Raw genomic sequence first — 17523 nt, 5'->3', positions numbered from 1 at the left:
AGAAATATGAATAATAAACCCATCAGATGTTCAAGCTTACCATTAAAAGACATTTCATGTCCTGTTGACAATGGAGTCTATATTTAGAAGCAATGTACGCTTTACAGTTTGAGTAGATAGGTAGTATTTCTTGCATATTTTTCTTTTCTGAATTTTAGGTTAACCTGAAACACAGGCTGTATAGCCTAACCTTGGACCCTATTGTCACATATATTTTAAAAAGATGTCCCCACAGAATTCTGTGGTGACTTCTGATTAAAATGGGATAATCGGGAGGATCCCTGATTCAGGGTATGATAAAATCTATGTAGCGAATCACATATTCGTTGATGTCTGTTATCTTGTGCTGGTCCCATCATAAAGGATATGTCTACACAGCAGAAGCTGTGCACAGACTAGCCTACTGAAGCTAGCTTGAATCCAGATAGTATAGGTAGCAATAGCAATAAAGACAACATGGTGGGTGCTTCAGCATGGGTAGACAAGCCTGGCAAGGACCCTGGGTATGTACTCAGCTCAGTAGCCGACCAATTTTGCTGCGTAGACAAACCCGAAATGGCTAGTCGCTGCTAAAATCCTTATTTGATTGTGCAAAAGTCAGCCTGTCAAACTGAAATAAATAATAATAATAATAATAATTAGGCAATTTGTTCTTGTTTTAATTTCACAGGTCCACCTCCTGTTTTACAAAGCACTGATGGTAACTGGGTGGCTTTGCAGAGCATTACATTGCCTCACCCTCGAATGCTTGCCAAACCAAAGAGCCAAGTATTCAAAGCTTTGGAGAATGAATCTAGTGTTGTGTCTGCTTATGACGAGATGGGCTCGGACAGCGAGGATGACTATGACTGGAATGTGGCCTTGAACAAGCTGCATCGGAGGCCCAAGCAGTTGTCTGAGGAGTCTTATTATACTGATTCCCAGTACAATAATGAATGGGCTTATGGCAGTGATCCGTACCATCCAGTAACCTCACCTTCCTCTGGGTTATACACCAATACTGAGACGGTGTACTCTGATTCTGAAACATCTTCAGTAAATTCCTCAAGGGAGGCTAGAGAATCTAGCAAACTTCCCTGGCTACAAAGGAGAACTCAGAATGACAAACCCATAGTGGAAAAAGCACATTTACATGGAGAACTGGATGTAAATTTCAATCCACAGGCTGACAGTTTAGAGTATTCAGATAGCAGTGAGACTGAGGAAGTCCATTATGATTTAGAAAAGAGGTCTAAAAGGTGGAGAAAGAGCAAAATTGTCTCTGAAGAATTAAGTGAAGGAAAAAATCACACAAAAACCCACAGGAAGAATTTGAGCACAAATCAGGTAACTACATTTGCTTATATAGGAAGGACTGAACAAGCAAAAAGGGTCAGGGGGAGTGGCACACTTTGTCAAAAATGGCATTACCTGTTTCTGAGTCCCTGGTAACTCAGAAGATGATCCAGAATGTCCTAATAAGTAAAGCACAAAGTGGGGTCCTGTATATATGTGCTACAGACCACCAAATCACACTAGGGAGCAGGATGATCAGCTCCTTAAGTACCTATGTATAATCTGTAGGGGAAAAAATTGTGTGGTCATGGGGGACTTCTATTTGAGGGACATATGCTGGAGGTCTCAGGCTGCCAGTACTAAAACATCCTGGAATTTCAAAATATCATAGACGACAACTTCCTGATTCAACCTGACTTAAGTGTTGCAATCATCACAGGGTAATTCTACATTAGGACCTCATCTTGACAGATAAAGAAGAACTGATCAGATAACTAAAAATTAATGGTAGTTTACATACAAGTGATCATGACTTAATCTATTTATAATATGCAAACAGAATGAAGTCCAAACCAGCAATATATACGCTTGGTGCTTTAAAAGGGCCAATTTCACAAAGCTGAAAATAGTTATGAGTCAAATTAGCTGGGAGGAAAAATTAAATCAGGAAAATATGAATTATAATTGGTAATTGTTTTAGAACATTTTATTAAATTCCCCAAAACCACAATTGAGAGAGAACGCCATATTGGTTTAAAACTGATCTCGCTTAGAGGGGAAGTGAAGGCAGCTATAAAAAAAAAAATACAATATAACAAATGGAAGAAAGGGGAAGTTGATAGCCATGAATATTGCATGTTGGAGAAAATTGATAAGAAAAGCAGAGGGACACAAGCAGAAATTTATGGCCAGCAGAGAGAAGGACAATACAAAGGAGTTTTTTAAGTATATTGGAACAGAAAGAATCCTGACAATAGTATTGGTTCATTACTAGATGGAAATGTTACAATTATCAGTGATAATGCAGAAAAGGCAGAAGTGTTCAGTAAATGTTTCTGTTCTGTATTTGGGGAAAAACAGACGATGCAGTCTCATCATATGACAATGATAACGCTCTTTCCATTCTGCTAATATCTCAGGACGCTGTTAAACAGTATCTACTAAAGTTAGATGTTGTTAAATCAGTAGGTCTGGATAACTTGCATCCAATAGTTTTAAATGAGCTGGCTGAGGAGCTCAGTGGACAGTTACTGTTGTTTTTCAATAAGTCTTAGAACAGCAGGGAAGTTTCAGCAGACTTGAAGAAAGCCAATGTTGTGCCAATATTTGAAAAGGGTAAATAGGACAACCCAGGTAATTATAGGCCTGCGTATCTGATATCAGTCCTGGGCAAAATAATGGAGCGGCTGATACGGGCTCAATTAATAAAGAATTAATGCCAGTCAACATTAGTTTATGGAAAATATATCCTGTCAAACTAACTTGGTATCTTTTTATGATATTATAAGTTTGGTTGATAAAGATAATAATGTTGATGTAATATACTTAGACTCCTGTAAAACATTTGGCTTAATACTACAATAACTTTTCCATTAAAAATTAAAGCAATATATGGTTCACATGGCAAACATTAAATAGATTAAAAGCTGGCTAACTGATAGATCTCAAAATGTAATTGTAATGAGGAATCATCACTGAGTGGGTGTGTTTCTAGCGGGGTCCTGCAAGCAGCATGTTAAACTGCAGCAATGTGCAACTCCTGTTTCGGACCGTGTAAGCTGCTTGCACACACTAGCGTGACTAGGGACAGCTGCCAGTGAGCCTGGTGTCTGCCCCAGTAGGCAGGGCTGGGGGCGGTACAGCCAGGCTGGAGGAGTTGCCAGAGCTGAGCGCTGGCTCTTGTGAGCGGTGGCCTGACACGCTGCTGCTTTCACTGCTGCGGTTCTTGGACCTGTCGCTGGCCATGGCCCTGCTGGTCTCACTCGTTGTCGCCCTGCAGCTCTGTGGATATCCACTTTATATCCACGGATATCCGCATCCGGGGATATAAATTGTGTATCCATGCAGGGCTCTACAAAGGGAAGGTTAAGGGGCGACTTGATTACAGTGTAAAGGTATCTACATAGGAAACAAATATTTGTTAATGGACTCTTCAGTCTAGCAGAGAACAGTATAATATGAACCAAAGACTGGAATTTGAAGATAGACAAATTTAGACAGGAAATAATGGGTACATTTTTAACAGTGAGGGTAATTAACCATTAGAACAATTTACTAGGGGTCCTGGTGAATTCACCATCACGGGCAATTTTTAAATCAAGATTGGATGTTTTTTTAAAATCTCTGCTCTAAGAATTATTTTGGGGAAGTTCTGTGGCCTGTGTTATACAGGAGTCAGACCACATTATCACGATGGTCCCTTTTGGCCTTAATCTGTGAACACTGTACAATACTAGAAAGCACTTTACAAAATCAGCTCAGACTCACTCACTCACTCACAGCAATGCACTGGTCATATCCAGGAGAGAAAGCACACTCAAGTTTTTTATCCCTCAGGTGTATCAGAATTGAGTAGAAGGCAATATGATGCATAAACTGTTATTGGTCTTTCCTGTATATTCACCACTTTGTTCCCCATCACTTCCAGGCGATACAGTGGCATTAGTAGTACAGTACAATACAGAGATTGCTATTAAAAGAATTAGAATTTCCCAACATTTAGCACACAGTGGTATGTGCGTAGCTACCTTTTTCACTCTTCTTGGAATGGGAAACAGGTGAGCTATCTCAAATAATATTGTGAGATAACTGCTGGCAAACATCCTTTTAATGGAGAACACTGGTGTGGATTGCTGTTGACAGGAATGTAAAAACTATGGGCTATTACTGAATTATAATCCAAGTAATGGCTTTTTTTAATTTCCCACTCTATTGTATTTAGGCATTGTTCATATGGGTATCTCTCTCCATGCTGCTTTTATAAGGATGTTGTCATTCATAACAAAAAGAGAAAAAATTGTAAACTGACAGAATGTAATGACTCGGGTTCAGAAATAATTAGCAGATTTGCAGAGAGCAAAGTCTTTCCTCAAAGGACAGTTTTTATAACAAGGAAGTAAAATAAGGTAATCTACACAGGAAATCACACCAGTCATGTGACTGGAGTCCAGTGTGGGGCCTAATTGTCCCAAAGGCAGTCTCCCAAGTAGTCACTCTTACACCTGAGTAAGGCAAGGGGCAAGCAGACTTGGCTTCAACCCCATTATTTATTAGGGACCAGGTAGTTCCCCTGCATCCTGTCACAGGTATTTAAGAGAAATTAACATATAAATTCCATGGTTAGGTCATCTGCTAAAGTAGCAGGATGGTGTGACTGAATCAAGGAAGTGAACCATTTCTTCTTCCCATCCCTCTCTCTATAAGGAGGCTAGCAATCAGCTCCGCTCTTCTGACTCTTCCAAGCAATCATTCTGTTTCTGCAGGTATTATTTGGTTTGCATGTTTACACCTCTAGCCCTTATCTCTGATAGAAGGCCTGTTGCTCCACTAGTCACAACATAGCGCTGATACAGTTGCACCCTTTCAGCATGTCTCATGAAGCATTAAAAACCACCCCTGTGAGCGGCATAAGCTATGTCCGTGGGTGACACTCTCCTGCCGACATAGCGCTGTGCATGTGAATGCTTATGTCAATGTAACTTATGTTGCTCAGGGAGGTGGAATAATCTCACCTCTGAGTGATATAAGTTTTGCTGACATAGGCTTTAGTGTAGACATAGCCTATGCTCAGAGCTCAGTGTCCCAAGAGGTTTATAATATTAGCTAACTACTGAAGTATGTCTTGCAGACATGTTCTATGTCTACTCTATTCCTTTGCATGATTGACAGACATAGGCATTCTTTACTGGGACATTATAGCTAAGGCGAAGATTTTGTCACGCTTTTTTTTGTAAAAGTCACGGACAATAAACAAAAATTCACAGAAGTCTGTGACCTGTCCATGACTTTTACTAAAAATAATTGTGACAAAATGGCGAGTGGGGGGTCTAGCACTGCTGTCGCTCACAGTGGTTGGGAGCTGCAGGGTCCCCCCACTGCCCATGGCAGCTGGGAGCTGCAGGGCTGGCAACTAAGAGCCGCAGCATCCCACCGCGTCTCGGAGCTGCGGAGGTCTCCTTCACGTCTCGGAGCTCTAGGGCTGGGAGCTGCAGGGGACCCCTGCCTATGGCAATTCAGAGCTCTGGGACCACCACTGGCTGACAGCTCCAACCACGTGAAGCAGAAAATGTCATGGAGGTCTCTGGAAGTCATGGATTCTGTGACTTTCGTGACATAGTTGTATCCTTAATTATAGCCATGCCCTAGTCATTTAACCCGAATTATATCACATTGAACTTCTCAAGAGTCATGGTGCATTCTCCATCACTGAAAACTTTAAAATCAAGATTGGATGTTTTTCTAAAAGATCTGCTGTAGGAATAATTTGAGGAAGTTCTCTGGCCCCTGTTAGACTAGATTATCACAGTGACCCCTTCTGGCCTTTGAATCTATGAATATTATCTTCTTCCCATTACTTGTTTTACGTGTGTGTGTGTGTGTGTTTGTTTTAAGGCCCTGTATGTAAGTGTCTATGGAATCTTTAAAGTCACTGAGCACCGCTGACCATTCCTGGAGACATTTGGCCTCCAAACCTCTGGGGACCCTGGGTTGTACTGTTTATTAGGGTGCAATGTGTGCTTCAGATTTCCAGCCAATGCAGAAAATCATTGTCCCTTCCATGTCCCTTGTCCCTGTACCAGTGCTGCTCACAGAGTGCAAAATTTGGGGTTCTGGTTGGTCCTCTACACGGGATTGCAAGGCAAGGAAGGGCTTGTAGTGCCTCCCCATCCCCAGCACACCAATGCAGGCAGATGCAGAATCTGGCCCCAAATCACACTGGTGTAGTAATATTTGTTTGCAGTACGAATGAGGGCGACAAACAAAATGTAGAGGAAGAGAGTAAAGAAACGCAAAGTAATTTGCATATGTTCGGCTTATTTCTGGTAAATATGGTTCATGCTCTCAGAAAAGAGTTACTCAAATCCCTGGCACTAGAGAGCGTCTGATCAAGTGGAGCATGGCGAGTGCAATTATAATAAAACATTTTTATGGAGCACATTGCTGGGATTGAAAAAATCTAGTGGGGGGGAATGCAAATAATTCAGGGGACTTGGGATCTGAGTTACAGTATGAAGAAAAATGAACCAGGTTTAGTCTATATTGCTTAAAAAATGAGATTAGAGGAATTTCAGAAATCTGTACAATCCCAAAAGGGATGCACTGATACCAATGAAGTGATTGAGTCTGAAGCTGAGGAGCAGTCTAACATAAACACTTCAGAAACTGCAGAGCATAAATTGTAGGAGGTTGGGGTGTACAGCTTCTAGCTTTGTTTTGAGGGTTTTAAATCAGTAATGAGTTTTCATGTGCTGGTATTATAAAGAGAAGTGTTATTGAAGCCATAGACAGTGCTCTCCTTCTCAAAATTAGTTGTCTGAAAATCAGAAACTAAACAGCTGATCAGATCCACAAAACAATGAAGAAATGCTACTTTTTCCTGTCCTTTCATGGTATAATAATAGATATTGATTTATTGACCATTATTACCTGCATCATGGAACAGGATTTGATTCTCAGTTCAAGAAGTCGGTTTCTTTTCTAATTGTAAAATATCATAAGGTCAACATCCACCTGGCTATCCCATCAGTTGCACTGAAAAAAAAAATTGACCTTTTTATGTCTCTATTCTTAGGAGCCACACAATTCTGAGTTTATGAAGCAGTATATTGTGAGCAGAGGGATGATGGAACAACTGCAGTCATTTCATAGTTAAGGTTGCAACTGAGTTGAGTTCCCATTACAAGACTGATTCTCCTCTCCACATTCTCTAAACGTCTGTTAGTCTATAAGGTGCCATAGGATTCTTTGCTGCTTTCCACGTTGGTTCTCTAAAATCCATTTTAAAATCCTATATCAGCTTTCAAATTAGTAAGCCAGAATTTGTGTGATAAAATCAGAACTGAATTAGTTGAGGAAACTACGGTTAGTCTGGAAACCAGACCCTAAAAATAAGGTTCACCACACCTCAAAAAGTCTTCTCACGTTTAATTTTTTTTGCCACTTCATGGGAGAAAAAAACAAAATCAGTACCTGCTTCGCTAGTCTCTCCCAGCTGTGCACAACACTTATGTGCACAAATCATGACACTGGTGCACTTGCATGCAAAAAAAACAAAAGTTTGTGCATGACAAATCATCATACTTGGTATTAGAAATTAGTATGAAACAAATGATGAAATCTATGTACTGTTGACCACATTTCCAATAGCCTAACAGCAGAGGAAGTAATATGGTAGGCTAGTATCTCTACAGAGCAGACTTAAGATAATTTGGCTGTCGTGATTGGGAAGTACAACCTTATCTCTGGGTTCTAATTCTATTTTTAACTAATAGTCTTGAAAAATTATATACACTCAAACCACTTATATGAATCTTCAACCTTAACTTCACTTTATATTTTTGGGGGAAAAATAACGGTGTTTAATTCCATTGGGAACCTTGTATGATGAAAACTACAGTACCTTGATTGCTTTAGATTAATTTGACCTAATTTCGTTATGAAGTCAGCTACTGCTCTTATAAAATGGTATTATCCATTAATTAAAATCTTGTCATATAGTTCTATGCTAGCTTGACAAAGCTATAAATCAGGGTCAGCAACCTTTCAGAAGTGCTGTGCTGGGTCTTCATTTACTCACTCAAATGTAAAGTTTCGCATGCCAGTAAAAATTTTAACGTTTTTAGAAAGTCTCTTTCTATAAGTCTATAATACATAACTAAACTTTTGTTGTATGTAAAGTAAATAAGGTTTAAAAAATGTTTAAGAAGCGTCATTTAAAATTAAATTAAAATGCAGACCCCCCCCCCGGACTGGGGGTCAGGACCCGGGCAGTGTGAGTGCTACTGAAAATCAGCTTGCATGCTGCCTTCAGCACCCGTGCCATAGGTTGCCTACCCCTGCTACAAATGAAGGCAGGATACAGTGTGTGCTCTGAATTTCAAGCCCCACTAGATGGCGCTTGTGATTCATTTATTGGAAATATGGCCCTAAGTGCAAACAAACACTGAAAAGTAACCGGTAAAGTGAACATTTTATACAATGTCTTTGCCCTCATTTAGATCGTAGGCCCTCATTTTCCATGTGACCTTCAATCAGGGCCGGTGCAACCCATTTAGGTGACTAGGCGGTCGCCTAGGGCGCTGGGATTTGGGGGATGCCATTTTCTTCAGCAGCGACCGCAGCAGCTAGATCTTCGGCCGCCCCAGTCGCTGCCAGCTTTTAGGCGGAGGGAGCTGGGGCAGGGAAGCGCGGGGAGGGCCACCTGCAGCAAATAAGGGGAGGGAGCGGCACGCAGGGGAACTCCCTGCCCAAAGTCACCCTTGCCCCACCTCCTCCCCGAGCACGCCGTGGCCGCTTCACTTCTCCTGCCTCCCAGGCTTGCGGCACCTAAGCTAGTTGCACTGCAAGCCTGGGAGGCAGGAGAAGTGAAGCAGCCACGGCGTGCTCGAGGAGGAGGTGGGGCAGGGGTGAACTGCTGCCAAAGAAGGACCCTCCGCTGAAATGCCACAGGCAACAGTGGCAGTCATTGAGCTGTTCAATTGCCTGCTGCTGTTTTCTGCAGCACGTCGGCAGAAGGTCCTTCTTCGGCAGCGCGACGGGAGCGGAACCGGAAGCTCCTGTGCGCCCCGTGGGGAGTGCACAAAATGCCGGCTCCCAAATCCTGGCGCCGTAGGCGACTGCCTAGGGCCACCTAATGGAAACGCTGGCCCTGGTTAAGGTTAACAAGGCCCTCAAAGTAACCTGCCCTAAAAATTCAGTTGATTTAAAAAAACACAGAAAAATGCATCAAGCCATCGCAAAACTTTCACTGTAACCATGTTAAAAGCTCAGTGTTTCAGCCAAGAAGTCTACAAACAGCACAGTGACCACAGTGTACAACATTGGACCATAATTATCCCGGCATTGACGCAAATATAAATACTCAGGCGACTACTCACAAGAAAGCGGCAGGCTGGGGAAGGATGGCACTGCATAGGGTTGCCAACCCTCCAGGATTGGCCTGGAGTCTCCATGAATTAAAGATTAATCTTTAATTAAAGATTATGTGATGTGATTAAATCTCCAGGAATATGTCCAACCAAAATTGGCAAGCATACACAGCAAGCATAGCTATATCCATGATCTCAACAAACTCAATCCTCTGAGGTTGTGTCTTCACTTGGGGGGGAAAAGGTGTCCTTAAGTGAAGTCAGCTAACAGGAAGTAAATTCTAGTGAAAACAAGTTAGCTCAACTTACACACATCCTTTTATCTCCCTAATGAAGACAATACCCCAGTGGGCTAGTTGGTTGAACTGCTCTGCTAGGCCCTGATGCAATGCACATGGGAGTCCCTAGAAAGACTCCCACTAATTTCAATAGACTTTGGATCAGGTCCTTAGAGAGCAAGTGTTTTAAGTGCTGCAGTTCTTGGTTTGAAAGGCTGGTGGAGTATTTTCAGTATCGAGAGGACATGTGGTCCAGTCAACCTCAATATGGATTCTTTAAACTAATTTGTGAATTTGGTGCCCCTGAATATTAGGATTTAATAGCACTGGCTTGTGCCGGGATAGTATATTCATAGACTCATAGACTCTAGGACTGGAAGGGACCTTGAGAGGTCATCGAGTCCAGTCCTCTGCCCTCATGGGGGATACTGTCTAGACCATCCCTGATAGACATTTATCTAACCTACTCTTAAATATCTCCAGAGATGGAGATTCCACAACTTCCCTAGGCAATCTATTCCAGTGTTTAACTACCCTGACAGTTAGGAACTTTTTCCTAATGTCCAACCTAAATCTCCCTTGCTGCAGTTTAAGCCCATTGCTTCTTGTTCTATCATTGGAGGCTAAGGTGAACAAGTTTTCTCCCTCCTCCTGATGACACCCTTTTAGATACCTGAAAACTGCTATCATGTCCTCTCTCAGTCTCCTCAGTCCAAACTAAACAAACCCAATTCCTTCAGCCTTCCTTCACAGGTCATGTTCTCAAGACCTTTAATCATTCTTGTTGCTCTTCTCTGGACCCTCTCCAATTTCTCCACATCTTTCTTGAAATGCGGTGCCCAGAACTGGACACAATACTCCAGTTGAGGCCTAACCAGCGCACAGTAAAGCGGAAGAATGACTTCTCATATCTTGTTTACAACACACCTGTTAATGCATCCCGGAATCACATTTGCTTTTTTTGCAACAGTATCACACTGTTGACTCATATTAAGCTTGTGGTCTACTATGACCCCTAGATCTCTTTCTGCCATATTCCTTCCTAGACAGTCTCTTCCCTTTCTGTATGTGTGAAACTGATTGTTCCTTCCTAGGTGGAGCACTTCGCATTTATCTTTATTGAACTTCATCCTGTTTACCTCAGACCATTTCTCCAATTTGTCCAGATCATTTTGAATTTTGACCCTGTCCTCCAAAGTAGTTGCAATCCCTCCCAGTTTGGTATCGTCCGCGAACTTAATAAGCGTACTTTCTATGCCAACATCTAAATCGTTGATGAAGATATTGAACAGAGCCGGTCCCAAAACAGACCCCTGCGGAACCCCACTTGTTATACCTTTCCAGCAGGATTGGGAGCCATTAACAACTACTCTCTGAGTACGGTTATCCAGCCAGTTATGCACCCACCTTATAGTAGCCCCATCTAAATTGTACTTTCCTAGTTTATCTATAAGAATATCATACGAGACTGTATCAAATGCCTTACTAAAGTCTAGGTATATCACATCCACCGCTTCTCCCTTATCCACAAGGCTCGTTATCCTATCAAAGAACACTATCAGATTAGTTTGAAACGATTTGTTCTTTACAAATCCATGCTGGCTATTCCCTATCACCTTACCACCTTCCAAGTGTTTGCAGATGATTTCTTTAATTACCTGCTCCATTATCTTCCCTGGCACAGAAGTTAAACTAACTGGTCTGTAGTTTCCTGGGTTGTTTTTATTTCCCTTTTTATAGATGGGCACTATATTTGCCCCCTTCCAGTCTTCTGGAATCTCCCCCGTCTCCCATGATTTCCCAAAGATAATAGCTAGAGGCTCAGATACCTCTTCTATTAACTCCTTGAGTATTCTAGGATGCATTTCATCAGGCCCTGGTGACTTGCAGGCATCTAACTTTTCTAAGTGATTTTTTACTTGCTCTTTTTTTATTTTCTCTTCTAAACCTACCCTCTTCCCGTAAACATTCACTATACTAGACATTCCTTCAGACTTCTCAGTGAAGACTGAAACAAAGAAGTGATTAAGCCTCTCTGCCATTTCCAAGTCTCCCGTTACTGTTTCCCCCTCCTCATTGAGCAGTGGGCCTATCCTGTCCTTGGTCTTCCTCTTGCTTCTAATGTATTGATAAAAAGTCTTCTTGTTTCCCTTTATTCCCATAGCTAGTTTGAGTTCATTTTGTGCCTTTGCTTTTCTTAATCTTGCCTCTGCATTCCTGTGTTATTTGCCTATATTCGTCCTTTGTAATCTGACCTAGTTTCCATTTTTTATATGACGCCTTTTTATTTTGTAGGTCATGCAAGATCACGTGGTTAAGCCAAGGTGGTCTTTTGCCACATTTTCTATCTTTCCTAACCATCGGAATAACTTGCTTTTGGGCCCTTAATAGTGTCCCTTTGAAAAACTGCCAACTTTCCTCAGTTGTTTTTCCCCTCAGTCTTAATTCCCATGGGACCTTACCTATCAGCTCTCCGAGCTTACCAAAATCCGCCTTCCTGAAATCCATTGTCTCTATTCTGCTGTACTCCCTTCTACCCTTCCTCAGAATTGCAAATTCTATGATTTCATGATCACTTTCACCCAAGCTTCCTTCTACTTTCAAATTCTCAACAAGTTCCTCCCTATTTGTTAAAATCAAGTCTAGAACAGCTTCCCCCCAGTAGCTTTTTCAACTTTCTGAAATAAAAAGTTGTCTGCAATGCAGTCCAGGAACTTATTAGATAGTCTGTGCCCCGCGGTGTTATTTTTCCAGCATATATCTGGATAGTTGAAGTCCCGCATCACCACCAAATCTTGGGCTTTGGATGATTTTGTTAGTTGTTTGAAAAAAGCCTCATCCACCTCTTCCACCTGATTAGGTGGCCTGTAGTAGACTCCCAGCACGACATCACCCGTGTTTTTTACCCCTTTTAGCCTAACCCAGAGATTCTCCACACTTCCGTCTCCTATGTCCATCTCCACCTCAATCCAAGTGTGTACATTTTTAATATATAAGGCAACACCTCCTCCCTTTTTCCCCTGTCTATCCTTCCTGAGCAAACTATACCCATCCACACCAACATTCCAGTCATGTGTATTATCCCACCAATAAACAAAAACTGACGCCTGTGACCTGTCCATGACTTATACTATAAATATCCCTGACTAAATCTTAGGTGCTCTGGGGGGCTCCAGGGTGCTGCAGGTGCTGGGGAGGGTGCTCTCCAGCAGACAATGCTGCTGCACTGGGGAAGAGGGGACTCCGGCATGCCACCACTGCTGCTGGGGGGTGGCGCCCCGGCGCGCCAGCACTGCTGCTTCAAGGGAGAGCAACCTGGACCCCTGGCACCTCTGCGGGTGCGGCCCAGGGTGCTGCTGTTGGGGAGGCTGGCCCAGGTGCCCACTGCTGCTGCTTGGGGGTGGTGGACAGTCTGGGACCGCGCCACTGCTCTGGGGCAGCGACTGGGACCAGCTGCCTGGGGCCTCCCAAGCAGCAGCCAGTGCAGCTGGCTCTGGGGGCGCCCCAGCTGCTCGGGCAGCCCTCGGGTCACCCGCACCATCCACTGCAGAAGTTCTGGCAGTCCCAGAAACTCACAGAATCCGTGACTTCTGTGACCTCAATGAAAGACTCGCAGTCTTAAGTCTTAGTTTGAAATCCTCCCTCAGACCTGCTTTGCCACTGTGTCCTAACAGGCAATACCTTCTGAAATTTCAGTCTTGGCCTTTCTTGATTAGATTGTGGAGAATCCTGTGATGGCTTTGTAATACAAAATTCTCCAGTCTCTATGTACATGGAGACCACCGATGTCTCACATCAGCTCTTAACCAGTGTTTGAAAACAGATCTGCATACCTGAAATATTAGTGCAAGGATTCACCACACTGCCTAGCCCCAAATTAATTATATCTGTTACTATTCCAAGCTTCAAATTCAGGGATTCAGCAACAAACTCTGATAGTCGAGACAATATGAGTCTACGCCTTCCATTGCAAATCTATTGACAGACATGCAAAATATTTCTGCACAATTTCTGTATCTTTCACCCTTCCTGTTGACATTTTCCTAAGAGGTGCCATTAGAGCAAGTGCTGGGTAAGTCTTCAGATCAGGGAAAGGAGAAGGAATTTGAATTAAAGGGTTGGAAGGAGATAAGTGTTTTAAGCATACTGAAAGTTCTGTTGTAACATTGTAAAGATAGAGTGGAAACATTTCCATCTTGTTCAGAACAATTTGGAAGCTCAAGTGATGAGAAAACTATTCACTATGCAAAAACTGGTGCTTTGGGGAAAAATTAATGTAAATCCATTAAATCCAAATGGAGGCCCCTTCTATTGTGGCAGCCATTTTTGCAGCAACAGTAGTATCCTGATCCTAATTTTCAGAAACAACCTCCAGTTTTGTGGGTGCAAATTATAATATTTAACTGTCCAGCTACCTGATTTGCATTAGTAGTTAAAGAGCTGCATGATCTCATTTGTGCTCACAAATAATGGCAGATACAAAATTGTGAAAGGGCTCCGTAGAAAAACAAGATTTCCATCATGAGTGACAGAGCATAGCTGGTCAAGTTATGAGGGAAATGTCAAAATTACCATAGTTTTTAGATTTCCCAGCAGTAGATACATCCAGGGAATGCTGCATTTGAGAGTGCAAACAAACTAGCCACACAAAACAAATCTACTGTTCTGCTTCTTATGAATGGAAATGAAGAATCCAGATTGTTAATCTCCCTGGCATTCTCCAGTCCTGTCAGTGGGAGAGCACCAGGTAAATAAGATTGCCTAGCTTGCTCTTCTTAGTTTCATAATCTATATTATTTCCTTTCTTAGAGTTGCCATCAATCATCTGCTTATGCCAAGTGCTGTGCAGTTGCTGCTTGTGGATTAGAATCTGCGTTCTTTGTTTCCTCTCTCCCTAGATATTTAGATCATGACTGTTCTTTTTCAAAGAATTCCTGACACTTAGACTATGTCTACACATTGAGCTAGGGGTGTGATTCCCATCTCCAGAAGACATACTTGGGTTAGCTCTGATAGAACTAGTGCACTAAAAATAGAACATAGCCGTGGCATCACAAACCATGGGAGGAGCTAGCAACTGGAGTATGTTGGACGGGTACATGCTTGGGGCAGCTAGCCCATTCACCACTATTTTTAGTGCACTAGCTGGATGAGAGCTAGCACAAGTATGTTTCCTCACGTTGAGAATCACACCCCAGCTTGAAGTGTAGATGGATCCTTAGTACTGGGGAATTGTGATCTGATATTTCTTCTCATCCCTACTGGAAGAGATGAAAAGTTCCGTTTTTTAATGATAGCTTTCAGTGCTTAGAAGTGTCTCCATTTTGTAAAATGTGGGGCAGACATCCTAGCAGAAGTATGTATAACTACATAAAGGGATTTCTCCTTTTTCCATTTTGTCCCCAGGCTTAAGGCCTTATCCTAACAGGTGCTAAGCACCAAGACTGCCATTGTAGCTAACTGGAACTATGAGTGCTCTGCACCTTTCAGGATCAAACTCTAACAAAACATGCATCTAAAGGTTGAACTTGTTTCCAATAATTCTTAAAGAAGCAGTGTAGACCATGGACAGTGCACCAGGCTGGGAGTCAGAGGACCTGGCTAGGAGACAGGACTGAAAGTCAGCCACTGAACATGTAACCTTGTGCAAGCTACTTCACCTCTCTGTCTTAGTTTCCTCATCTGTAACCTTGTGCAAGCTACTTCACCTCTCTGTCTTAGTTTCCTCATCTGTAAAATGACTCTGAGGATGATGGTGTAAGGTTTCCTTTGTACAGTGTTTTGGTGAAGAGTGCTATAATATGAGAGAGTTTTATTATTTGTGCAGAGGGAGCTAATTATTTATGGACCTGTTGCTTTTTTTTCGTGTAATATGGGAAAGAGAAGAAAAGAGAAACATTATCTTCTGAAAGTAAATATGCTGGGCATATTCTACACAGAAGTAAAAATCTATCTGCCTAGAGATTCATACTGTGGTATTTTTCTAGATTTTCTGCAGAGTAAAGTGTATTTGTATGATTTGTGAACTTAAATGTAGCCTTTATAGAAACCCTGTTGATTTTCTTTTCTTTGCACTTTATTTGAATTTTTTGCTATTTTGATTTTCATCGTAGGTTTCTGAGGATTTATCAGAAGCTGATATAAGCAGTGAGGATCAACACCATAAAATCCAGACAGACCTTGTTGAAGAAAAGCTTAAATCCGAGTTATTTGAACTAGCTGCTAAAATGAGTGACAAGGAAACTTCTTCTGGTGAAGAGCAGGAGTCAGAGCCTAGAACAGAATCGGAGACCCAGAAGGAAAGTTTGTCCTCAGAAGAAAATGGCAAAAACATTCAGGAGGAGTTGAAGAAGGTAAGTGAAAGGAGAAGGGAGATAATAGCTTAGAAACTAGAATTCTTGAAGGGGAAGTTGGAAAAGTTACCCTGTTTATAGTGGAACGAGGGATAGAGTATATAACGTTCACTAGGAACGGTGAAGAGTTTAAACACACTCGCTTGATAAAAGTGAAGCCCAGTCCTGCAATCCTTGTGCAGTCAAAGCTCCCATTTCCATGAATGAAGAGTTTTGCATACGGAAAGCCTGCAAGATCAGGCCAAATGTGATTAATTTTTGTTCTGTCCGATTCTCAGTTCATGTAAATCAGTGTAGTTCCATTGACTTTAATGAAATTACACTGATGTACCCCAGCAAAGGATCTAACCCTTTGTTTTTACCTAAACACATATCAGCATCTATTTTTTCACCTCTGCTTGTTAAGTGGTCAATGAAAACCTTTTCAGCCTTTACCTGCTCTCATTTACGCAGTATTGTTTAATTGACGCTGATACATTAGAGTCTCCTGTTGCCTCTCTATCTGGGTAGTTTGTGTGTCTCTTTAATGCTTTCCAGACCTGTTACCATATCTACTGATTCTGTTTTCTATCTGATAATAAGATCCCATATATATCAAAATGTTATACAGATTCTGAAGTGCAGAGTCCCTCTTGACAGAATGTGTTTGATCCATTGTTTGTATGAAGTGTGCTGAAATCCAAAACCTAGAAGGGTATCTACCACCTGTTTTTTTGTCTTTATTTGAATGTCTTTTCGTGTGGTATTCATATTCACCTGAATATACCAGTGCTCTCTTCACCTTGTAATGTACTCTCCTCTATTTCGATGAAATCCAGCTTTTCAAACGTATAAGATGAGCTCCTGTAGCCTGAGTTCCTCATGAAATGTGTGTGTGATTTAGCTGATGACCAAGATGATTGTATATAAGTGACACTTCCTGGGTTAGTGAGGCACCTCACTACCACTTACCCTTATAAGTGTGAGGAAGCCTTGTCTGTTCTTGCTGGGGGTCAGCTCTCCTACCCCACCAGCCACTGTTATGCAGATAAAACGACATAGGATCATTTCAGGAGACAAGGCAAGATGCCACATTTATTATGATAACAATTTGATCTATAACCAATAGCTAATACCTAATACCTACACACACACAAACCCCTCAAATGTTCTGCAGCTGCTGGATAGTTACCAGTCCTGAACATAGCTTGAATCCATGGCTTGATTTCGCAGCTTGGGTGCGTAGCTCGTGGCGGCTAACTGGCCAGAAAAGCCAGGCCCGAGGAAGAAACAGGTCTCTGTCGGGCATGCACCAGTGCCCTTCGATGTTGGCAGCAGACTGTTATCCAAAGTCTTCCATCTCACCCCTCTTTTTAATAGGCATTTAGTTTGCATCAAGAGTCTATAGGTCTTGATGTGTCACGCTGCTTCTGGGTGGTATGTGATTGATCACCTGTCAATTGCAGACGTGACTTTCAGCCACGGACCTGACTTTGATCTTGCTTTAATTGTACCTTTGTTCTTTTCTTTTAGGGTGGACTCTTCTTACTT

At 42.0% G+C, this 17523-nt stretch overlaps 1 protein-coding gene across 6 annotated transcripts in view; it reads left to right on the top strand.

Annotated features, from left to right (window-relative positions):
- MYRIP (myosin VIIA and Rab interacting protein) overlaps positions 1 to 17523 on the top strand; it is a 400451-nt gene that overhangs the window by 348680 nt on the left and 34248 nt on the right. For all 6 annotated transcript variants that reach the window (XM_030551207.1, XM_030551206.1, XM_030551208.1 and 3 more), the window contains 2 exons: positions 671 to 1326; positions 15754 to 15993. In XM_030551207.1, the coding sequence (XP_030407067.1) occupies positions 671 to 1326; positions 15754 to 15993 (896 nt within the window). The remainder of the gene's footprint in view (positions 1 to 670; positions 1327 to 15753; positions 15994 to 17523) is intronic.

This window comes from Gopherus evgoodei, chromosome 2 (genome assembly GCF_007399415.2).
Source record: "Gopherus evgoodei ecotype Sinaloan lineage chromosome 2, rGopEvg1_v1.p, whole genome shotgun sequence".
NCBI classification, from domain to species: Eukaryota; Metazoa; Chordata; order Testudines; family Testudinidae; genus Gopherus; species Gopherus evgoodei.
This window is presented reverse-complemented; position numbering and strand designations above follow the sequence as displayed.